This window comes from Amblyomma maculatum, chromosome 2 (genome assembly GCF_055883805.1).
Source record: "Amblyomma maculatum isolate TAMU_Amacu chromosome 2, ASM5588380v1, whole genome shotgun sequence".
NCBI lineage: Eukaryota > Metazoa > Arthropoda > Arachnida > Ixodida > Ixodidae > Amblyomma > Amblyomma maculatum.
Window position 1 is genome coordinate 94,549,334 of NC_139345.1, and position 25,546 is coordinate 94,574,879.

Below are 25,546 nucleotides of genomic sequence, written 5' to 3' on the forward strand. Positions count from 1 at the left end.
ACATTGACCCTAAGGTGCTTGCATGGCTGAAGAGTTTTCTTTCAAACCATTCACAATATGTTACAGCAAATAACGTTGATTCATATTCTATACCTTTCCGTTCCGGCGTACCTCAGGGCCCCTCCTTTTTCTCATCTATATAAATGACTTACCGGCTAACATTTCTTCTTCAATTAACCATTTTGCTGATGACTGCGTTATTTATCGTGTAATTAATGATGATAATGATGCCTCTTGCCTTCAGTCTGATATTAAAAAGGTTCCGGATTGGTGTAAGGAATAGAATATGAAATTAAATATTAATAAGTGTAAGCATGTGCACATTTCTCGTAGTTCCAGCATACCCACTACTTATCAGATTAACAATGTTTCTCTTGAGACTGTGTACTCTTACAAGTATCTAGGTGTTTACGTTTCTTCTAACCTATCTTAGAAACCCCACGTTGACTATATCATAAATAACGCAAACCGCATGCTAGGGTACCTTCAGAGAAATTTCTCTCGTTCATCCAGTTCTTTAAACTTATTGCTTTATAAAACTCTGGTACGCTCCAAATTAGAATATTCTGCATCTGTCTGGAGCCCTGGCATTGATTCACTCGTTTCCGATTTGGAAGCTGTGCAGAACCGCGCCTGTCGTTTCATACTGTCAAACTATCACAGAACAAGTAGTGTAACTGCCACGAGATCAAGTTTGTCCCTTCCACTTCTATCTCACCGCAGATCAGTAGCATCATTATCCCTTTTTCTTAAAAACAGCTACCTGAAAGAAAGATTACTAACAAGACCATCTTGCATATCAGTGCGCATTGATCACCGCCATAAAGTTGGGGTTCCATCTAGTCACACAAAATGTTTCCATGACTCATTCATACCTAGAACTTGTGTCAGTTGGAATTACCTTCCCCATGATATCGCATGTATGCCAGATAACGACACATTTCGCAAAGCCATTGTTTTTCTTTGAATATATCTATGCTTGTTACTATGTTATTTGCCCTTTACTTCCTGAACCGTGTGCTGTTCGAGACATAGCTTTTGGATCATACCAGTTGGGAAACTCCGCTTCAAGAAGTGACATTTTAAGTATGCACTTTGCGGATGCTTATGAATTGTCGCACCATCTGGAAGTGGTCAGTAGAAGCTTTCTGCTATTGCCATCATTGCCTTGTGGAAATCACCTTTATCTTTCTTCTTTCTCACCTTAATTACCTCTATGGCTGTTATTTTTAAGAATTTTTGCTCCTACAGCTCTTGAGTGTATTTTATTTTCATGGTGGTTGAGCATTTGTCAAAAATTCTAAAGTTTCCATTTTAGACATAGCTCTCTTTAATGACCGCGAGCGCCGCACCGCCACTTTCGTAGGCACCCGAATTTCGACCAATTAAAAATCTTTTTTTTATACACAGACCTATGGGAAGTTTTGCGACTGGTAATATTTAGCTCCGGTACGAGCCCCAGATTGCATCCCACGTGGCTTGCTGCTACAGGTCTGCCTGTAACTTGACAGGGTGCCGTGGCATCACTTAACATGTGGTCTGTAGATTAGAAATTGAATTCCATCTAATGACGTCTAGCTTTAAATGTTTACTGCATCATCTTTTGAGCACCCAGAGGAGTTTGGACATTTGTTATTTGGCATATCTACAAGTCAAAACGAATGCTGCAATATGCACTAATGGTTAGAGTGTGGGCTGGTTCGGTTGTTCATGTTTCTTGAAACAGCACAAAGAACATGAGAAAAAAAAAGAAACGGAGGAGGACACACATACAGCAGGTTTTGAACTGTGATTATTTCACAAATTTATGTTTAAACATGGCTTTAAGTGTAACATGAGCAAGAAAAGCTGATACTAATCGCTATTGGCTTGCCTTGCCAACTACTATGCAACTCGGTGGTCATCTGCAGCTATAATCCTGTGTGATTCAGTGATTTCTCTCATGGTACAGTTCTTGCTTCCTTTGTAAGTTATGCAAATATTGATTTGTGTTTCTTTGTGTGTTCGGAGCAGTGAAGCAACAAAGTTGTGGTCCCCGGAATTGACCATATTTTCACTTTTCTTTAATCTATTATTCAGACAGTACACCATTTTGCTCATGTAAATTTTTCCTCAAGTCCGTGGTGCACTTCTTGTATTATGTGCTTGAGCCATCATTGGTTCTTTCCGTGTGTTTTTAATTTGCTGTCTATTTCTTCTTGGGCACAAAGCAGCCTGACCTGCACGCAAATTAAGATAGAGGCCGATTGACGTCCTCAGGCTGCTTCTTTGGTGTCTTATCTTTCGTCTGCGTGATTGTAACTGGCTAGTTAATTAGGTATAGTGTGAGTAATCTATTGAAGGTAGTATTTAGTTGTGATCCGCATATATTTTCGTCGCAAAATTCACACGTACAAGCGTGGCAGTGTTGGTATATACAGCACGTTACACCTGTCGGAGTAGTGCCTTTGCTGAGCACTGGCAGCGAAAATGGTTGCAAGGCACGATTTGTCTGTCCACTTAGAGAAATATCTCGGTCTGACGGGAAGGTTTTTCAGCTATGTTATGTTTCATCCTGCTTTGGAGCAATCGAGAACTACTTACACTGATAAACACCCTCCGACACAGAAAATTGCATTGCCTCTTACATTTTGGTAGATGTACACCCTAACAGGTGTGGTAACCCACATTTCAGTGTGCTCCAGCCACAACCTCAGTACACAGAAAAACCGAGATCAGACACCGAGGAAAAAGTTCAGTGCTAGGACGCCAACAACTGATGTAAAAGTGGCTATTGATGGTCATGCTGATGGTTACGCCCAATTGAAGGAAGTTGTGACCACTCAGTGTGGCTCACAAATCCGCACCACTGGTGGTTGCCTTGTTGCATCGTTGGGGCTATGCTGTCGCGGCCACAGAGGATTAATTCTGGTGCTTTTCTTTTTTTTTTTCTCCTTTTCTACTTTTGCTGATTCTGCAGGTTCTGCAGAGTGTGGTCTGCTCGGAGTGCTATGCTAACCTTGATGACGAGGCCAGCCGAGAGGACCATTTCCACCCGTCACGGGGAAACCTCATTCGCTGTGCAAACTGTCCAATGCTGTGCACCTCAGAGTGTGCCTTACGGGCGCATCGGCGTCTCCACTCCCAGCGACGACCCTTTGTCTGCCCCGAGTGTGGCCTGCGTTGTGAGGTGAAATCCATTTGGCCATTTTTTCTGACTTGGAAGCAGGGGCTTGTGAATATTGAAATTTTCAGTTCTGAATCGAATACTGTTGCCGACCGATTATTCAGACCCCCAAGGGGCCGGAAACGGGTCTGGGAAACCAGGCAGTATGAAAAAAAAACATTTTCTCTATAAAAACATCAACTTAGTTACCGAGCGGCTTTAAAGATTGATCAACGTATTTCTGAGTCGGTCTCCTCATTCTCACAGCCAATCTTCTCTCCGGCTTTGGCGGGGAAAACCGCTTAACGGTCGGAGCGGCGCAATGTTCGAATGCAGGACACCGGCAAACCAGTTCAGGGGGAGCTTCGCTGCTCCTGCGTGACTCTATGTCACGCAGGAAATGAAAATGGCGGTGGCGTCTCGGTGGGAGCAATGGAAGTCGTGGGCTGCGCGCATTGGTATTAAAAAAAAAAAAAAAACAAGAAAAAACAAACCAGTGCTATTTTACGAGCCCTCTCAGATGTCGTGTTTAGTTGAGATGCCCAGTGTATTGCAAAAGGCAGTAAAACCAGCATCTGTTGTCAATTGGCAGCGAGTGCTTTTCGGGGCATTAGACAGGTGCGCATTCTTTTTAATTTTTTTTCTCCATGCTCACGAATCGCTGTCTGCAAGTGGACTCGTGCTGCCAAAGTGACAGACCCGCGCCATCGGCTGTCTCACTTGCAACTACAAGCAAGTCGCGACATAAGGACATGAGATAGAAGGTCTCCTCGATTTGGCTGCACTTTCGGCACTAGTTCACAGGTGCTGCACTCTGGCCCTCGATTTGACAAGTGCAGCTGGCGCCACCTGCACTGCCATCCTCGATTTGACATCGTGCAGGCATTTTGGGGCACGAGTTCTTTGCACGCTTGCACGCCCGGAGTTGTCAGTTCACATCGTGCACGAGGTGTGCAGCAGACGACAGCAGTTGCGATGCGCGTGGACGTGAATGGCGTGGAGCGGGAAGTGGTCCCTGTTTTTGATGATTGCGGGTTTAACGCAATTGGAGACGAAGGAGGACTGCTCTATGAAACGGATGGTGAGTGCTGATTTTGATGGGTTAGTAACACTTTTTTTTTTTTGGTTGACAAACCAACTTTTTTTTTGTCTAGGAGGGCATGGGTAGGCAGCAATGCTGTTTTTGATGGGTTGGTAGCACTTTTTTTTTTTTTTTTTTTGTCTAGGAAGGCATGGGTAGGCATGCTGCCCATACTACAGTGGCTTGCTGACTCTCTTCACTTTCTTTGTTTCGTAGACGGCGTCCGCGTAAGCATAATCTTTCGAGATGAACTTGACGGCGAGGGTGAGGCAGCTGCGGTAGCGGCGTCTGCAGCCTATTACTTTGCCATGTTAATAACATGCAATCGTTATGACTGTTGTTGCATTTGGCACTAGTTTTGCGGTGTACTAAGCCACTATGGAAATCACACAACCTACACAGAGCGTCGTCCCACCACTATTGGCCAGAAAATGTGCCTTGCTACGGGCCATCTCAGCATCGTCTGGTCAAGCGATCACATCGTCGCTGATTTCGAAAAGGAAGTCCAGCACAACAGACGACTCGGTAACGTCAAATCGATCTGCCATGGCGTTCATGCTAGTCTGGCTTCCGAGATAGCTGAGGGCGATCAAGATGGTCTCTTCGGCAGAAATTTGTCGACGCCCGCTCACAGCCTTCGGATACAAGGAGGAGCGCCTGAAGCGTTTGCACACATTGTCAAAAGTCTCTCGGGACAACCTAAAGAGTGTCTTGAACTCGAAATCAAAGTACCTGGAGGTCACATTTTGGAAATAACCTCTGATGCGGTTGCGGTCCACACGCAGAAGCTTGCACGCCGCAAGAGAAAATGCAGCTTCGAACTCAGCGTCGAACTCGTCGTCACTCTCGTCGTCCTCCACAAGTTCCATGGCTAACTGAACAATGTCACCCATGTTCATCCACGAGCTACGCAAGTCGCAAACGCAAAATCCGATGCAAACAAAGGAGAGTGGCACAGCGCCGGGGCGCCGGCGTTCGACTCGGGCCCAGCAGACGACAAGGCTTGCACTGCTGCACTTGTGCACTCGATTTGGCCGCGCCACGAAGAGGGCTAGTGTCGCGCTGCACTCGCACCGCAAGAACTGGCGCTGCACTAGCACGGCACTTTTGAGAACTAGTGCCGAAAGTGCAGCCAAATCGAGGAGACCTAGAGGTACGCTTGCGCTTACTGGCCTGACCTCCATGGGGCGGAGCTCCATTGCTGCTGCTCGAAGGAACCTGCGTAGAGCACTGGCCGACTTATTTTAGGGAGTAACGGATCCAGGACACTCGCCACAGCTAGCAGTGCCTGCTATCAAGAGTATAGGGGTATGCGGGATGCATGCAGCGTTGCTTGAGGTTGTGGAATAACAGTCATAGCGATGATGCTGCAATTTTTCATAGCTTGTCACCTTTGATCGTGAAAAAAAGGCCGGGAAATCAAACTAGAAAAGTTTCAAATGCCCGAAATTTCGGTTGGTGTTACTTACACTACGGAACGCGGAACAGCGCTATGGCAGAGTCTGAATAATCAGACAGGTCTGGAAAATCGGGCGTCCAAGAAATCAGTCGATGAATGTACAATTATGGGGAAAAAGTGCCTTCAAATATTGAATGTCTAGTCAATGAAGAAAAAAGAAGTACAGTAGCAAACACTGTTCATCTTATTTCAGAATGCACATGGTGTTTGCAAACAAAATTAAACCAAGACTGCACAGCAATATACCCCTACTGAAAAATCCAATATGAATTTTATAAAGGATTTAGTTTACCAGTTTCTTGTACTGGATGGGCCTGCATCAAACCAAGTGGAGCTTTCATATCACTGCCGTATAAAGTAAATTGTTAATTAATCGCCCTTCAAAGGACCAGAAAAAATGTTCAAACTAAATGAAAGCTCAAAATATTGATTGGGCTTGCAAAAACTGCTGAAAGCCTAATTTTATCTGATGAACATGGTGTTTGTCTGCATTTTCAATGACACCCACATGAGAATGACATCTTTTCCTAGTTTCATCAAGGGCTTCACTTTGAATTGAATGTAAGGAAAACCACCGGAATGTGCTTACAGTAAATCAGAATTACTCAAATTTATAGAAGCAGTGAAATGTTTCACGATCGCGCTGATAGTGTTGCGTGACTGCGGCAGCAGCCTCCACCGCGACTCACGTGGCGCGTCTACGAGAGTGCGGGAGAAGGGGATGAAGGAGGTGGATGAGAAGGAAACAGTCTGGAGGAAAGCGTGGGCGTTCGCGCATGCGTCTTCACGCATGTTCCCGCTCGCCCACAACAGTCTGCCAAGGGAACAAACCCACCGGAGCGCTCCACTGTTTCCGCTACCGATGCGCAAGGGCCCGCGAGGAACTGCGCGGAAGCGCTGGATGCGCACTGCTCGCTCCGTGTTATTATTATTTTTTTTTTGTTTGGTTATTTTTTGCCACTTTTAAGCATGAATTACTGTAGTGCTACGTTCCGAAAGCGAAAGAAGCGATGACTGTTGCGGCTGCTACATAGATGCGGCATCGGCGCTGAAACACGGCGCATTGTATCACCTGCAGTCACCTGTTATTATGGTAGATGTTCTTGTCACTTCACTTCGTGTTTTATTGTCCTGAAACTTGCGGGGTTCTGCCAAATTTCTGGTATAATTTAGACAAGAGACAGTCGGCGCGGTGAGTTCGTTATACCAAGGTCAACCACCGTGACATGTTCGTTACATAGAGTTGTGAAATGCTCGCACTTCAATGGGGACAGTGTTGGGGAATTGAAAAACTTTGTAATATCGAGGAATTCGCTATATGGAGGTCCGTTATATAGAGGTTGAAATGTAGAGTGACATGGAATTCGCTATGTGGAGGTCTGTTACATAGAGGTTGAAATGTACAGGGGACATGATGCTTTATGTTTTTGTTTTTGTTTTTTACAGAATGAAGGTTAGGCTGATGGGATTACTTTATTTCAGTTCTAACTAATCCTGATTCTTTTTTCAGGTAACAGTGGTAAGCTGGTCATGTGTTGGTCGTAAAGATGAATACAATTAAACGAAAAGTATTGCATCACAGTAGCCTTACATTTAGCGGATGCTTTCCATTCATCACTTAGTAAGTGAGAGCATAAGATGTGCTTAATTGCTTATTAGGAAACAGCAGTGTGCTGGAAAGGTGATCTCACTGTTCTCGCTTTTCCACCTGTAAACAAAATTAGAAATCTGTATTCATATTCAAAGTAGCACTAGGGTAAGAAAATTTAAATTTATTAGTACAAGGAAGTGTAGAAAGACCCAAGATCTCTGGGTCTTGTTTACCTTACATTCTGATTTAGTTATTCATTCGTTATACAAGAATCTTCATCGATGCCACTGGTTTGAAATCCCGACCATGTAATGCTCCACTTTCACGTTGGCCATGCAACGGTTTTTTTTACCTTACTGCCCATTTATTTGCTTATACTGCCTTTGAGAAAAGATTACTTGGGTCACACAAGGATGCCTCAATGGACAAGCAAACAGGAGCTGTATGCAAAATTTTAAAGCAACTGCAGTTTTACGTAGCTGCTTTTAAAACGCGTTTAAAATATGAATATAATTGCGAAAAAATATACAGCAGCTATAAACGTCTTATTTACCATTCCTTCTTGCTTATAGTAATACTACACCATACGTGGCTTCATTTAGGTGTGATATAAAAAGAAGCAAATAAATGTCAGAGAAAGTGTAGAAAAAAGATATGGCTTGAATAGTCATGCACACTTGTCGATTTCTTCATAGCTCACATCAAACTAGCTTTGATTTCGCTCAAAGCATGGCACCATCGTAGGAGCTAGCCAACGTCTCCTCGCTGCACTCTTCCACTTGAGACTCACTGTCGGTATAAACATCATTACTATCTTCTTTGCTTGAACAATAAAACAAAAAGTCTACATCCTTATAAGTTGCACTGTCATCACCTGATGGACAATGTCCTCCCGCACTGGAGTGCCGCATGGATGATGTCATGTTTGTTTGAAAGTGCGGTAAACTGCAGGAAACACAGGACACACCTTGCTTGTGCCATCTCGTGCGCAAACTATAATACAGTAAATAAAAACACCATTTGATGTGCTGGGCTCGTTAAAAGCTGCTTAGATCGTCGCCAATATAACAACTGTTAGTGTAGTGGTAGGTTCGCTTTTTATTTTTTGTGAGCGCAACAACGGTTAGCAGTTGCCAGGCATTCCAACGCTTCGCATGAGTTTCATGCATTGCGTGTGTGAGTGCTTCGTGCTTTTCACTAAGACCTGTACTATGCTCCTTGCTTACTAAAGAGTGCGACAAGAATATCCCAGTCTTATGGGCAATGAGACAGGCCCATAGCATAGTGCCTGGTGACAGTTTGCACATTATGTGAAGCCACATGTGTGCATTCTCTAAACGAGGACTGAGCATGTTTCTCGGGTGTTGGCAGTAGTGATGGTCTTTTCTTGCGGCAGCTATAAAACAAATGCTGAGACACTTTAAAAAACACATAGAAAGGTGACTGTTTTCATTCTTTTGTGACAGGATGAATGGGCTGTGTTCCACCAGCATGTCACCAAGCACTGCCACCACTTTGAGCGGATTGTGGGCTACCACTGTCAGCTGTGTCCAGCACTCCTGCTTGATAAAGGTGAGCTCTTCGCGGGTGGATAGCTCGCCACACTGAACTGTGCTCTGTAATGGCAAACTTTTCTTATTGCATCTAGCGCTTGATAGGAGCTTTGCTTTAAAGTTTGAGCTGGTTGTGAAGGGAAAATTTTTTTCTGTTAGCAGTGGTAATTTTAACGGTGCATGTTTGCATGTGCACTAATAGGAGTAGAACTCCTATCAGAATGGAATTCTTGATAGGATGTGCAGTGTGAAAACCAGTGGATGTTTCCCATACTTGGCCTGAATAAAATCTGCTCAAGACAAGCTGTTTCGTTTTCTCTTTGGTTAAGAACAATCTTTTGCAGTGACATTAAACCACCGTTACCTCACTAGCAGCACTCGTGGGGCGTCCGTGCAACACTTTCAAGGAAAAATACAAAATATATCGAATGCTTCTGTGCAAGAAAGCGCACACCCACAAGATTGTTTTCGCGCCTTATAGTAAAGTCACTGGGACCAGCAAAAATATTTACTATATCAGGGTCTTTATATATCAGTTTTTGGTGATATGATTCTCAAGATGTTCTGGTAGTTAAATAAGCACTTACTGAACTCATCTTGTTGCTTAATGAAAAAAAAGTGAAATACCTTCCACCTCACTTTTATCATCTCTTAGTGCAATTTTTTTGTTATAGAAATTTTTTATGTCTTATGGAAGTGCCTCTTAAGCATGAGGGTAACGTGGCTATGAATGCAACCAAGTTCAATTTTATGTGAAAACCAAAGCCTTGCATGAACATGGGGTCACTTTTTGTGGTTTCTGTCTTTTAAAAGGCAATAAATTATAAATGCGCGTGGCAGTCAAGTGCTGTAAGACTGCACTCGCTGCACCTCCACTTTTGCCTCCGCTGCCTCATGATTCATGCACAGTGCAGTGAATGTTTGCCTGTTCCTTCCCCTTCCCTAGTTCTTGCTGCATTTTTACTCTCCTTTAATTTCTGAACAGACCACGCCACCTTCTTTCTGTGTTTGTAGACAGCTTTACTTTTTCTTTTTTTTTTTCTATGTGTTGCATGCTTTCCCTCACTGCTCCAAGGCTTCCGTAAAGCAGGCATCTCCTGGATGCTGCTAAGTCTAGTGGTAAAGCCACTTAAACGAACCGTGTTATTTAATTTTCTGTTCTCAAAAACAAAAACCTTTGCCTCGCGATTTTAGGTAGTGCATGGGCGACTCTATCATGTTGTGGAGTCGTCGTCGCGGCCAGGCGCACTTTACTATTACCGATTTTTACCAAAAATGTCTTTACTATAAAGCGGGAAACATGTACAGTTGTTTATGGAAGATGAACTGGGACTTCAGTTTCACTTTACTATATCAGATTTTTTACTATATCCAAGTTTACTATTGCGGGGTTCTACCATACTGTGAGGATGCTCTCTCGCAAAAGCTCTTGTTCTTTTGGGAGAAGTCTTCATGCCTTGCAGAAATAATAGAGCACCATTGTGCCTGCACTAGCGGAGATTTGACATCAGATCTTGCCATCGTATGTGCGTGACATGCGGTGCGCTGCCTCGTACAGGCTAAATGGCACTTATGTGCAAAGTGCAACTGCTCTTTGTTTGGTCACATTGTCTGGTCACAGTGCTTGTTATTGGGGCACAAAGATGGCTAAATATCGGCATCAGGAATTGCCTGCAGAGATGCGCATACTATTCATGCTCGTGGAGTTGGTAACAGCTATGCTCCAAATGGAGCAAGGCAGAGAGACACGCGGCTGCCCTTATTAGCACCTTTGGAACATTTAAGAGCAGAATGGGAAGAAAAAAAATTAGAAAAAAAAAAAAGCAGATTTTATGTGGCTTAAACCTAGGAGGGATGAGGGTCTTAAAAACTTTTTTTTTATTTTTTAACCTATCTTCCTGAAAATAGCCATGGTGATCTATCTTTGAATGCTGATTCCGAATATGTATTTAAATTTGAAATACCTCATCTAGACATGAAGATATGGCAAGATTATGTACAGCACATAGTGTCTTTTCTTACGGGCCATTACGGTATTTTCTTAATTAAAAAAAACTGGTTTTAAAAATATGCTGTCATTTCCAAGGGCCTACTGCACATCCTAAAGCTAAGGAAATTTTCATGAAGTCATTACATAGGTCATGAATGAATAACAAAGTTGGGGGAAAAAACAATGGGAGAGTAATTAGTTTACATCTGATCTAATTGCTAGTCTGTCAGACTTTATCAAAAACTGAAAGCTTTAGGATGTAGCTGAGAGTTTACTGAAAAAAAATGATACCAAGTTCAATAAAATCCATGCATGCAAACATTATGAAAAGTTCCGTAAGGCAAGGCTTTTTACCAAATAAACAAAGCTGAGAAAACTGCATTCTAAGATTTACTCACTGTGCCACTTTTGTTTACCAATCACATGGAAAAATGTAATGCCTTAGCATGCAGCCCAGTTATTGCTGAACACAATGACACCAAATTTACATAAATCTGTTCATGTAATGGCTGTGAAAGTCTATGTATGGCATTGGCACTTGACAAAAAAAGACGCTCAGAGAGTCACTTGCTACAGTCTCTGAACCTTAAATCATTCACATAAGTCCTGGGCAGTAGTCTTGGATTTTGTCAGGCCTGTGCCTCTTGGCCATCTTCTTCTTCACCTTTTCACTATCGGTGTGACTCTTATCAGACCTGCACAGCCTCTGCTTATCTTTTTCAAGGCTCCTACGAATGAGGCACCTGCCAGGACTATAACCAAGCTGCGCTGCAACAGCTCTGCTGGTTGCTGCCATCCCTTGATTGAAGCGAGAAATTGCTTCTGCAACAGCCCTTCGAACAGCCAGCAAAGAGTCATGCGTGTTTTTAGAGATTGGCTCCAGATGACAGAGTGCAGGCACTCGATGGCATTCTGTGTCATGCCATCTTTGCAGCGCTCCAAGAGGACCTCGTCGCCCAGCCTGGCAAAAACTGGCTCAAGCGCAGTGCGAACATGGCCTGGCAGAGGGTTTTTGTGTAGTGGCGGCTCCACCTGGTTTGCCAAAGCACGATTGAAGGCACACCATGAATCAACTCCTTGAGGACAGCAACTGTGATCTGGGGCTTCATCTGTTGAGGTCAGGTGCAACAGCGTGGATTGCACTGCCTTTTTCATGCCTGCGACGTCGTGGTTATGGCTCCGCAAGGCATACCCATAGTAATTGGTGATCTTTTTTATCTTTTCTTGGGTAAGGTTGCCCTTTCCACCAAGAGATTGCCCTTGTGCCTTCTTTTTCTCAACCAAGTTGCGAAGAGCCGTCCCCATCCACTTGTGGACATGGTTGAGGCAGTCCTTCTTTTCGATGGATATATATCCATACACGCCTTCCTGGGTCAATGCATGAAATGTGCGGCTATCATCATCCGAAAGTATGGTTATGTACCGCAACCCATTTTTTTTCTAAGGACCTGTTGAATAAAATCATAGCTGCTTCAGTCTCCATCCGTCCGGCATTGCAGTCAATGTTCTTCATACACTTGTGGTTCACAGCCTAGTCACCGTAACCATCGTCACTGGGATCAGGTGCCCCTTGGCACCCACGACAGTACCTCGAAAGCACAACATGGTCCAGTACAAGGCCAGTGTACAGTTCTATAATGCAGCCAACTGCAATATTTAAATTGTGGCCACACGTTTTCCATGTGCCATCAAATATCACGTCTACATTCCCTGTTGGGTTCAGAAAGTCTTTGTATAAGTCCTTCACCACTCTGACACTTGCTGCTTCTGTAGCAGTAGCAACTGCTTGGCAAGCTTTCACCATGGTGTTCATGTGCCCCCTGAAAGTTTTGTGGTGAAGTCCTCGGTGGGAGAGGTTCATTGTTGCACAAAAATCCACTAGAGCAGTCACTCCCTTCCCTATACTTTGTATGCCTTTCATCGCTCGCAGATTTACTTCAAAAGGTGTGATGCTAGGTTTCCCGGGCACTCATGGCGACGAAAAGTGCCACTCGGCGAAATCGCAATTCGAACATGTGAGCACTAACTTCAGAGCTAAGCCATACTCTCTTCTGCTGCATTTCGCGAGTTGAACACTGGCCATCCCACACTTGCTGCAGCTTGTGGATGCAACCAGCTTCTTCAATATGCTCATATCAACAATTATGTACTCAGTGCCGCGATCGTCGTCTACACTTGCTGTGCTGACGTTCATCAGCTCGAACTTGCGGGAAGTCACGGACTTCTTCGCCAACGTTATCTGCGTATTTTTCGCGTCGCACTCTGCCTCCATGAAAAACACCGTGTTCAAACGTTGAGCACGCGAGCTCGGTTTAGCTGCACGGCGCTGAAGCGACGTGTGGAAACGCCGAAGTCGTCGTTAGGCTTAGCTCAGCCGGCTGGGCCGCTTCCGACGACATGGAATTCGAAGCGACTCGCAGAGCATCAAAAGTCGATATTTTCGACGGGCGAAGTCCAGGCGCATCCACTGGCACCGCAGACACTTGCGGTAACACCGAAATTGGCGCCGATTGGCACAGTCCAGCCACGGCGTCCACCAAAGAAGCTGACATCGACGTTGTCGGTCCAGCCGCGTCCTTCGGCAAAACTGTGGTCGACGAGTTCAATCCAGCCGCACCCGCTGACGGCCGTGCAGCTTGCGGCAACATCGAAGCTGTAGTTCTCGATGTGGCACTCTTCTTATTCCACGCGCGTCTCTTTTTGCCGACTGCTTTTCACGCGCTTGCTTTCAAGCGCGCGTCTCGCGCCATCGAGACACGCGGAACAGACACCAGGCAGGCAAATACACACGAAAACAAAAGCTTCGAAGCTAAGAGGAGCGAGTTAATAGTCAAAATATTTACAGGAACAATGTGAAAACAGGCAGAATGAGAAATGCTAGGAAACAAAGAGGAGCACAAAAAATCGCGTGCCAACGGGTGAAAGCAGACGACGAAGAGTCGGCAACGTGGTCGCGGGAGGCGAGGCATGCGTCACGACCAATCAGAGGGCTGCGCCTCGGAGAGCGCTCGCTTTACCCAATCAGCGGCTGTCTCGCGTTGATTCAGATTCACCCCTTGTGGACGGATGCCGAAAGCTCCGCTGTGCAAAAACCTACAGCGTGTTCAGAGATGCCAGGAGAGAGAGTGGGAAACGAGCTTTCAAACGAGACCAAGATGGTGCCTATAGGTTCGCGCCGCGCCGAGCTACGGCGACTTGAAAATAGTGCAAATTTTTGCGTTTGGCGTTCGATTTCGGCTCACCGACGTTTCTAAATTGCCGTTTTTTTTAGTACTTTGAGTAGGAATTGAGCTATAATATTTTGTAGAGGCATGGTCGGGACATTGAAGACTTCAAAACAGCAATATTTGAATATTGCCATTTTTTACCATTTTTCACGATTTTAAACCCGCGTCCCCCCTTAACCTAGTATAACATACGAATGCACTAGTTTGGCATAGTCTGTCTTGGTAGATGTTAGATGTAGATGGCATGTTAGGTGACCCAGTTACATGAAATTACAGTAAAATCTTATTACAAGGAGTAAGGCTACAGGAGGCTCTCAGTTTTACGAAACGTTTGAAAGTGGTTTGGTTTATTTTCCTACGTTCGCCATGATAACAGCATCGCATACAAGGGGCATGGTTATAAGAGACACTTGGTTACTAAGGACAACTTTTTTAGGTCCCTGGAGTAAATTCTTCTCTATTTAGAAGAGACGCAATCCAAATACGCTCACATAACGCAAAAGATGTACCAAATCGTATGCGCTGCGCTTTTTGTTCCCTTGGCTCAATTTTGTTCCCCTCCAGCAGTTGTCTAATTGCACCAAAACTTCTGTTGTGGAAAACTTTCTTGAATATGAGGCTTGGACGAGCATCTAGGAGACTGTAGAGGTATCAAAATCTATTGAGGAATTTGTATCTGCAGATGTGGACCTCACGTGCAGATCATGCAATCCTCGCTCAAGCAAATGCATACCTGCAAACTCTTCTGATTTGCACGGAAGACTTCCGATTTTTGGCCAAACATTACGATTACATGATCATTGCCCTAAATCTTCCAATAAGTGGTCTCTGCCTGCATAAGAAGGCCGTGTTGATTTGGACTCGTGACGACGTGGTGGTCAATTATACCTTGCGGGCGGCAAATTCGTCGGCGGCTCAGCAGTGCGCAGCCGCAGTGGATGTAGAAGTTCGCTGGCCTCGCCTTCGATCTCGACTAAAAGGAGGCCTCTTAGCACACTTGGCAGTGAAGGGTTATTTCTGCAACTTTTGCTCAAACATCACGCCATCTGATCCTCCTGTTTTGTGCTCGGCTGCTTATCTCATGTTAACGAACTGCGCTATGCCCGTCGATGGCGAGATAGCTCATCTTTCGGAGCCATCACGACCAACAACGGTCGCGGACAGTATTGCGTGCAAAGGGACTAATAATGGTTTCACACTAATTTAAAACAGTGCGCCAATTACGCCAATAGGAAACGGCAGCTGCGTCTTGCCGATCAGTTGGCATCGAATGGCTGTGAAGGTATGGCGGGATCACTCGGCGGCGGCGTACAGATGTCTCTAGGACTCGCCTTTCATGCATGCTGTTGCTCCTTGTATTTGGTTAGCACTTATTGGACACTGTGTTCTGAACGTGCCCCTTCTCAGCGCAGGGGTGGAGGAGTATGACGATGAGGATGTTACAGGGGGAAAATGATAGCGATAGCATTTGAGGGTGACAACCATCTAAAAGCACTTCATAGGTATTGTGACCAACAGGAAGGCTTGCAAAGCGAAGTGCCTCACCTCCAGAAGTTGGGAAGGAAACTAATACACTATACACTCACATGAAAGACGAAAGTGCCATGCAGGAATTTTTTTTAAGCCATCCTGAAAAATTCCCTGTTGATGTGTGTGAGTGTGTTTAAACGCACTTATATTCTGATGTTCAGTAAACTGATTTAGTCAGACTCCTCAGTGCTTTCAGAATTTTTTGTTACATCATTCTCGGTTTGTTTTTGTCTTCTGTTACGAGTTTTTAGTGTACCCTATATGCTGAACAGTTCATGAACACCGTAATGTTCCTAAAGGATAAAGCAGTAGTAATCATTATTAATTTAAACAGCGCGAACACGAAGAGAAAGGACAAGGTAAAAGAAAGCCACAGTACAAGCGCTGACTCACAACTATGCCTAAGCCCTTTACTCCAAGGCCCAGATAAAAACAAACATGACGAAAATGAAACAATCACGTGAAACAACCCCTGGGTTCACCTGCTGCACAAAAAGTCACTTAAAAAAGACACCTCTTTGCTTGAAAGAGCAAGAGAGGTCTTGCTGACACACTTATTGTCCGTTGAAATAAAATATGATTCAACTATCTCTCTCCTCATCTTTTCTTTGTGACGATACAAAATCCTAACCTGGTCAAACTTAGGAGTGCACTTCTCCTTCTTCATTGTTTCACATGAATGGCAATGCGAGACCAGAAATGTTTTGTCCTTGCCAGTGTGTCAGCAAGACCTCTCTTGCTCTTTCAAGCAAAGAGGTGTCTTTTTTAAGTGACTTTTTGTGCAGCAGGTGAACCCAGGGGTTGTTTCACGTGATTGTTTCGTTTTCATCATGTTTGTTTTTATTTGGGCCTTGGAGTAAAGGGCTTAGGCATAGTTGTGAGTCAGCGCTCTTACTGTGGCTTTCTTTTATCTTGTCCTTTGTCTTCGTGTTCGCGCTGTTTAAATTAATAATGAATGTGTACCAACTCGCCCAGCGAAGTAATATATAGCAAAAAGTACAGGTACTTCGAACTCTGATAGCTACTGCGCTTGATTTACCGGCCTTCAAGCAACATAAGAACGCTCCGGAAATTGGCCTTGCATAGTGACCAGGTGAGCTGTGCGCCCCTGCCCTGTGCTCAGCTGTGCTCAAGCCCAGCTGTGCTCAAGCGGCGCTGCTCTTGCTCCATCAGACAGCCACTTGGCCATCAGCTAGCAAAAGTGGTTCGACCGCTCTCTCGCTCACTCACTGCCACGTCTGCCTGCATACAATCATCTCAGCTGCCTCTTTCGATTGCAAGATTTAGCACTTTATTGCATTGTGAGAATGCAGATTTCATCTGCTCCATGAGAACTGGTGGAAGCCATGAAACGGCATACCCTGCCAATATTAGTGCTTGACTGGTATGGACGGCTGGATGTGAAGACAGGGAGGCAGGAGTTCATAGATGGTTTGCTGATGTTAGGTCTCAAAACATCCCTGTTTCTGGCCCAGTGATTGAACAGAAAGTGAAGGATTTCGCTTTCATGCTCAACAGACCCAGCTTCAAAGGCGGCTTTCATTAGCTGCAGTGTTTGAAAGAGTGCCACAGCATTATTGGCCGTGCCGTCACCGGTGAAAGCCGCGCAGTGTACGTTGACATTGTGCACAAGCAGACTGAAGAAAGCGGGAGCGACATTACAAAGTACCATCCTCATGATACATTTAAAGCCAATGAGACTCCTTTATTCTTTCATATACTTCCAAACAAAACTCTGGCCTGTAAGGATGACAAGTCCCGTGGCGGGAAAGTCGGTAAAGCTAAAATATTTGTGTTACTCTCTGTCGACGAGTCGACCAAGCTTTGACCGCCCATAATTGGAAAAAGCAATTACGTAGTCCCGGTGCCTTAAGAATGCACTTTCTGTTCAGACGACCTACAGGTCCAACGAGAAAGCTTGGCTGACAAGCAGACGCCTTGGCTTCTGGCTCCTATCTCTCTAACCAGTGTCCCATCCAAACTTCTCGAGCACGTTATATCCATGAACCTAATGGTGCACCTCGAATCTAACGACTTCTTTTATCCTCAACAGCATGGTTTTAGAAAACATCTTTCATGTGAAACCCAGCTTGCTGAGTTCATACATGATTTACTAGAATCCATGGACAATAGCCTCCAAATAGATGCTATATTCCTCGATTACTCCAAAGCATTCGTTCCACACAGTCATTTACTTCAGAAGCTCTCATTACTAGGAATTCCTGCCAACCTAATCCGCTGGATTGATAATTTTCTTTCAGGATGCAAGCAGTTCACTTCCGCAAATGATAGCCACTCACATCTCACCAGTGTAACATCGGGAGTCCCACAAGGCGCCGGACTGTCACCACTACTATTTCCAGTTTACATTAATGATCTCCCTTGTAATATAAAATCAAAATTACAACTTTTTGTGGATGATTGCATCATATACAGAGATTAAGGCAACCAACGACTCATATTTGCTTCAATCTTATCTTAACACACTTGCTTGCCCTTTGGTGTAATAAATTTCTCCTTCCCTTGAACATTAGCAAGTGCAAATCCATGACTTTCACGAGGAAACGCACTGTGAATCAGCATCTGTATACTAGTATTGACTCACTCTTTTCTTTACCCCCGCATTATCCTACAGATATCTTGGCCTCCACCTAACACTAGGACAATCATGGGTAACCCACATTGAAAAGATTTGCGCTTAAGCCTCACGCACACTCTGTTCCCTGCAATGTAACTTGAAGGCCGCATCCCCGGAAATAAAGAAACTAGCCTATATAACTTTCATTCGCCCCAAACTAGAATATGTGTCATTCGCATTGTATTCTGTACTGATCGCAAATCATTCAGGGTAAAACTAAACGACCATCTTTCGTGAAGGCATCGATGAAGGTCAGCAGATTTGTGGGCGCCCGTGGGGGGGGGACAGTGCTTACCTTGTCTTGACTTTTTTGCGTGTGTTTATAGCTCTACTGACATTGCCATTGATGACGTACCAACCGGCTCAAGTTCAACCAGTTTTGTCAAAGCGTTTTTTTTTTTTTTTCATGCATATCACATAGATTTGTATAACCTTTTGTCTTTCATATTGTTTCGTTTAACCCATGCATTCCTTCTCTAGTTTGTGTTTTCTTGTTGTTTTAATGTTTTCCTGTTCTTGTTTGCATTGTATGTTGAGTTTGCTTCCCCCCTTATGTAATGCCCTCGGGCCTTTAAGGGAAAAATAAGTGAAATAAAAGTGCCAGTTCAACGACCTGGTAAGCCAAGACAGAAAGGTCTGCTTGCTCATTGATAACTGCACTGTTCACCACTGCAACGGCAGCACCAACTGCATCTAGCTTCATTTTCTTCCACCGTGCACAACATTGGTGCAAGATGTCATTCCTGCATTGAAGGTAGGCTGCAGAATGCACCTTGTGCAACAACTATTGCTAAGCTGTTGCACTGGCCGGGGGTTGAAAATTGACCTCCTGGACACAGCAACGATGTTGACTGAATTTTGGAACAACATGAAAAAAGAAACAGTTCAGAATTGCTTCTGTCATTGCGGACTTCACGTTTCTGATGAGGCTGGCGTGGGCTCATCTGAAAATTGCAGTGAACCTTTCCGTAGCGGTGAACAAATGGAGGACTTTGGTTTTTTAAACCTTACAAACATGCCTGCATGGCCTAGGAGTAGAGTGTCTGACTTGTGATCTAGGGGTCACAGTGGGTTCGGTTCCCATTTCAAAAGTGGTGCTCGATTTGGCGCTCCTGCCAATTCGGTGTCATCTTGTGACATCACACGAACCACAGACTGATCAGTGATCGGCCATATCGCCTGGCAACTATATACCAGTTCCCGGAGGCATGATTGTGAGAAGCAAACAACGGGGTTCTCAGTGTTAGCATACTAACTTGGGGATAAAGGTGGAGTCGCTAAGTTTGATTCGCCACCATGCTGCTTCCTGTCGTGCATTGCAGCTGAGCTGGCCGGCCACATTGTGGACACGCACAGCAGCCCGCTGCACAAGTGCCAGATCTGCCCCATGGCCTTTGTGAGCCTAGAGAGCTTCCAGACACACCGTCAGACGGCTCACCCCAAACACTTGCGCAACCAGTGGTGGGTCATCCTCAAGTGCCCGCTGTGTGAGGCCGTCTTTGCCTCGGCCGAGCTGCTGGCCAACCATGCTACCGCCCACCTGGACCAGTGTGGACGCTCCCTGTTCAAATGCGCCTCGTGCGACTCGCTGCAGCCTACGCGGGCTGACCTGGTCGCCCACGTGTGCAAGCTCCACCCTGACAAGCACCAAGCGACGGCGTGGGGCAAGGATGAGGAGTCGCTCCTGCCGGGCATTGCCGCAAAGAAGGTATTGATTGCACTGCATTCCAGTGTTTGGTTTCTGGAGCTGTGTCGCTTTTTGACGTATGTGGTCAGTAGAAAGAGGTTCGAGCTTTAGAGTTCTGCAGTATTACGCCGCTACATTAAACTCGGATGTAGTACGGTGAAACTTGGTCCTATTTCGCTTTATATAGACCATGAATTTTTTTTCCGGTTAAATTAGCAGCGCCTTTAATAATGAAGTGTTTTTGGTAAACTGGGTCTGTTCATGGCAGCAACTACCTGTGCATGATGACATCATGGCTCATCAGCGACCCCAGACATTGCAGACATATACCGTAAAAACCCGCATAAAATACGAGGTTCTTTTCCTGATTTTATCATGTCAGATTTCTGCCTCGTATTATATGCGGATCTGCAAAAATTTCAGCCTAAATTCGCTGTTATTATTCAGCGCCATCAGCACAAGGCTTCCAGCGAGTGGAGGCGCTATCTAGCAATGGCATCAGCCAGCTGTTTCGATGGTTGTGGTTTCACTACGCTGACGCCGCAATCATCGCGACCATGGTGCCCGCAACGCGCACGCGGCCAGAAGCAGGCTAAGCACACCTCACAATATCTCTCGCACCTCGCACGGGTGTCTCACGGGCCTCTCCAGCCATGCTGCCATGCCCTATTAGGTGCGAGGACATACCGTGGCGCCACCTCTCGGAAGTTCCCGCATGGCAAAGCAAGTGGGATAATGCATGTTGAACTGCTGCTGTAGGATGCTTTCCTAGGCAGTTCAGTTGTACGTTGGCATTACATTCATTTATTTTTTAATATACACCTCTGTCTAGGCCTGTATAAGCTTAATTGGAGGTATTGGACCCACTTGTTCGGCAAGAATACACTTCACTGAATCGGAGTTATCGAAGTTTGTGAACTTTATTGCTACGACGACGTGCACCAGCTGCAACATTGTTGGTTTTATGGAAAAACAAAACAACAGAAGCTACCACGCAACCAGTCAGATGTAAGCAGTCAGTGCACAGGGAATGGGATTCCTCTGCAAGAGCAGAGGACTGTCGGGAGCCTGACAGATGCTGAGCGCCTTCGCATAGCGCCGGTAGAAGTGGCATCGTTCGCCTGCTCCCTTGAGCGTAGTAGACCAAACAAGTTTGACTATGGGGATGACATGGAATAATTTTTTAGCAAGTGTGAAGACGTGCGTTCTACGCAGCGAATTCTTGCGCACTGACTACCATCATAGGCACTCCTGTTAGAGCGGATATTTGTTTTCCCCGCACACAGTACTAGTTTTTTTTTTTTGTGTATATCTCGATCAGCACATCACAACATTCATGCAGTGCTCTATCTTTTGTTTATTCACGGGCTCTGTCATTTGAAATTACTACAGTACTGGAGACGGTGCCTGAGACAACTCATCATTCATACCGCTGCCCGTGGCTGCAGAATCTTTAGTTCACTTCGATGAAAATTTCGCATTTAGAATAATTTAAGAAATTCCTCTTTTCTTTGGGAGGGTGCTGCTCCATGAAGAAGCCAGTATCTTTTCCATCCTTCCAGCAATAGTATCGTTAGCTTCGCAAGTGATAAGCGCAAATTAAAATGCGTTTCTTCTGCCGCTCACCGAACTTCTACCGCCAACTCTATGGACAAAGTCTAGCTCGCTGAAATGTCTGCTGCTCACATCATGAGAATGATCACTTGCTGATTTGCCTATTCAAATTTTGATTAAGGAAGGTTCTATGAGCTTATGTTTCGGGTAGCAATGGGAGCTTGCGCCGGGTTCCCTCGCTTACGTCCGGGTACAGAGCAGTAACAGACCATAGCAACAGCTTAAGCTGCAGCAGCCTCAGTAACTATGCAAGATCAAAAGTGCAAGGCTGACACTCTATATCAACCCAAACTGCAGAAATAAATGTGACCATTAGCTTTTAAAACATCGAGCGTCTGCTTCAGCAGCAGTAAGAGGAGTCGCGTGATCCCACTTGCTCCCCTAGGTCGACACTAGCGCGGTTCGCTCCAGTGGTGGCGCTCGTGCCCAATAGCCAAATCGCAGATGCTTGACCAGTACTCCCAAGGAACGCGTCAGTCGCGCTTTTGAGAAATGCGGGATATTGTGAAAAAGATTTTATACAGAAAGCTGTCTCTAGCAAGGGGATCTCGGCAGACGATGCACGTACCGGACGACGACGATCGAGAAAACTTCAAATCTGAGACCACTTCAGGGACACACACGCCGCGTGCTTGCACTTGCGCGGTGCTAGACGCGACAGGCCCGAGCACGGCGCATGGTGACCGGTGCTCGTGCGCTGCCGTCCCGCGTCCGAGCTGGAAGCGACCTACTGGTTTTAGAACAGCCGGACGACCGCTTAGCGGGGCGAATGTGAGGTGCTATTCTTATCACGATGCGTGAAATTCTCCTATTGCGCATTTCGGTGCTAGAAGGGGAGCAATACAGCAGCGGCACATGAAGGTCAGTTCGTGGCACTATTGCCGCCTGGTGCGGGATAGCGTTGGACGCAAAGGCGCAGAAGCGCGTACGATTCGCGTGACAGCTGTGAAATGTAGCACAAATAAATGCCGTATTTACTCGCGTACAGTTGAATCCCGCCACAACGAATACCGCCACAACGAAATTTCCGCGACAACGAATAATTTTTTATTCCCCGCGAGTATCCTATAAGAATTAATGGCCTAAATTTCTCTGCACAACGAACCATTTTTGCAGAGCGTTTCCGCTTCAATGAAATTTTCGCGTTCAAAATCGAAACCGAAACTAGTTTTATTGGCGAGAAGTCCAAGTCAAATCCAAAGCCACATTAAGCATGAAATCACGTGATTGCAGTTCCGCCATTTTGGCTTTGTGTCGTGGTCACGTTGTTCACTCGCTGCCTTTCTCTTCGACAACGACGAGTTTTCATCCGCAGGACACGATGGCAACACAAGTGAAAAAACGCAAAACTCTTTCCCTTGAGCAAAAAGCTCAAATAATCGCCCAAGCAGAAAGCGGAAGGAAGAAAGCGGCAATTGCTGAAGACTTCGGAATTCCTGCAAGTTCGCTGTCAACGATTCTAGGCAATAAGGACAGCGTGAGAATGGCACTTGCTTCAGGCACATCCTCGAAGCACAAAAAGGTGACGCGGCCCCTCCATGAAGAGTTGGACAAAGCAGTGCATGCGTGGTTTGTGGAAGCACGAGCCAGCAACGTCCCCCTGTCCGGAAGCATCGTCCAGCAGAAAGCCTTGAACTATGCATGCCTACTTGGCATTGATGATTTTAAAGCCAGCATTGGCTGGCTAAACCGTTTCAAGGCCCGCCATAACATCGTTGGAAAAGTGTTGTGCGGCGAGTCAATGTCAGCAGACGTGGACGGAGCAGCTGCTTGGAAGGCGAGTAACATGGCCGGAATTTTAAGCAACTTCGCGCCTGCAGCGCCTGCAGACATTTACAACGCCGACGAGACCGGGCTATTCTACGAGATGTTGCCGGCTAGGACGCTCGACTTCAAGGGGCAGCGCTGTCACGGCGGCAAACACAGTAAAAAACGCATCACAGTGCTGCTTTGCACAAACATGGATGGCTCGGACAAGCGTCCGCCGTTAGTCATAGGCAAAAGTGCCAAGCCGCGCTGTTTTAAGGGAACTCGTAGCCTACCTGTGCAGTACAAGGCGAACAACAAGTCATGGATGACCCGCGCTATTTTCACCGAGTGGATGATGGCATTCGACCGCGACATGAAGCGGCAGGGCCGTAAAGTTTGCTTGCTTTTGGACAATTGTTCAGCGCATCACTCCGACGAAGTCAAGCTCACTAACACGGAGCTGAGGTTTTTCCCTCCCAATTGCACGTCTGTCTTACAGCCTCTCGATCAGGGCGTGATTCTTAGCCTGAAGCGCGCTTACCGCGGGAGGTTAATTCAGCGGCTGCTTTTTAACACTGAAACCGGCCGAGACACGAAGGTGGACTTGTACGTGGCACTGCAGATTATGTCTGCTGCCTGGAGCACACTGGGGCGCTCAGTAATTGTGAACTGTTTCAGGCACGCCGGATTTGCCGAAGGTCGACCCGTACACTCTGCTGGCCTAACACCAGGCGTTACAGACGACGACGAAGAGGCGTCACCGGCTCCGGGGATCGCGGCCGCCTGGAAAACGCTGGGAGAAATAGGAACCGTGCCGCCTAATCTCGAGCTCGACGAATACATCGGCGCTGACGCTTGTGTTGTTGTTCACGAAGATGTGAGTGATGAGCAGATCATAAAAGCTGCCCGGAATGATAAGGACTCTTCCGATGAAGAAGACGACGACGTACAGGAAGCGCCGGCTGCGGCAACCGCCGTACAGGTGATGGACGCTTTTGATGTCATCAGGAATTTCGTTGCTGTCCGAGACGACGATGTTGCAATGGGTTTGCTGACCGAGTGCGAAAATCGCGTGATGGCGTTGCTCGCCGTGAAGCGTAAGCAAACCAAGCTTACAGATTTTTGGCATTAAACGCCTTTGCTGCTGCTTGGGCAATTCTTTCTGCGTTTCACGTCAAATTTTTGCGATAACGAAGTTCCGCGAGAACGAATTTTTTTTCGTGCACCGTGAATTTCGTTATAGCGGGATTCAACTGTAATGAGCCTACTCGCATAAGGAACCCGCCTCCCACTTTTGCCACTGAGAACTTCACACCTTTGCCGTCCAATGCATTTCTTGGCAGCGCTCTTGATTTCCCGCAGCGACATCACAGTATGTATCTTAGAGTTAGCTCTAGTGGAGTGGGGGGGGGGGGGGGGGGGGGGAATTGGTGGGAGTGCCGGCGATGGCATGCTCGGCTCGTCCGGTTGGTCACTGCGTTCGCTTTATCACGCAGCAATTGGGGTGGGCGCGTCCACTGACATAAAATAATTGGAACATGTGTAGCAGCAAATGCCTTTCGAAGCGAACAATGCTAAAAGCTCTCGTCCCGCATCATGATCGCGGCTTACCGCGTGCTTTCTTTCACGACTGATTGGGGAAAAATAAAGACTACTTGTTCCCGCATATTGAACACCCTCCCCTCAAACTGACGTCAATGTTTCTTGAAATAAGAAAAGTGGGTCCATTACACGGGTGTACTTCTACTGATCTTTCCTCGCTCGCATTATATGCAGATGGAAACTTTTTTTTTTTTCCGAAAGTACACCTCATATTATATGCGGGTCCAAATTATATGCGGGTTTTTACGGTCATTTCTACAATTTTTTAGGGGTAGGGCGAAAAGCCGGAGCCAAATAGATGTTAAGGACGTTAAGATGGTGCTTCTCAAAGTGGCTTAGTCAACAGGTTGGGATTTGTGAACTGTGAGGAGAAACAAACTTTAAGTCCTTTGGGTCGTGAGGTAAGGCGCATGGTGTGCATGGAGAAAAAACTGGCTATTAACTTAAAAGAAAGGCAGTGCAGGTCGCTGAGAAAGACAGCAAAAGTGCATTGAGGAGTAGAGAAGGAATGTTCACACCACTGGGCAGGGCAGAGCACGAAGCAGCAGTGGTGGCAAAAAGTGGAGGTAAGGCAGAACTTCACAGATGGTTTTTGCCGCGCTGGATTGTGTCACACACATTTCTTAAACGGATCTAACACTGCCCAAGACTTGTCGTGTTTACGGTCATTACGAAAAGGT

General features: G+C 45.9%; 1 protein-coding gene and 1 pseudogene across 3 annotated transcripts in view; one reads left to right on the forward strand and one right to left on the reverse strand.

The window, feature by feature from the left end:
• The window catches only part of LOC146199293 (zinc finger protein 532-like), a 52,094-nt gene that overhangs the window by 11,748 nt on the left and 14,800 nt on the right, over positions 1-25,546 (forward strand). For all 3 annotated transcript variants that reach the window (XM_084594748.1, XM_084594749.1, XM_084594750.1), the window contains 3 exons: positions 2,960-3,169; positions 8,743-8,848; positions 19,537-19,922. In XM_084594748.1, coding sequence (XP_084450874.1) covers positions 2,960-3,169; positions 8,743-8,848; positions 19,537-19,922 — 702 coding nt within the window. The remainder of the gene's footprint in view (positions 1-2,959; positions 3,170-8,742; positions 8,849-19,536; positions 19,923-25,546) is intronic.
• Positions 11,337-12,124, reverse strand: LOC146199294 (uncharacterized; annotated as a pseudogene).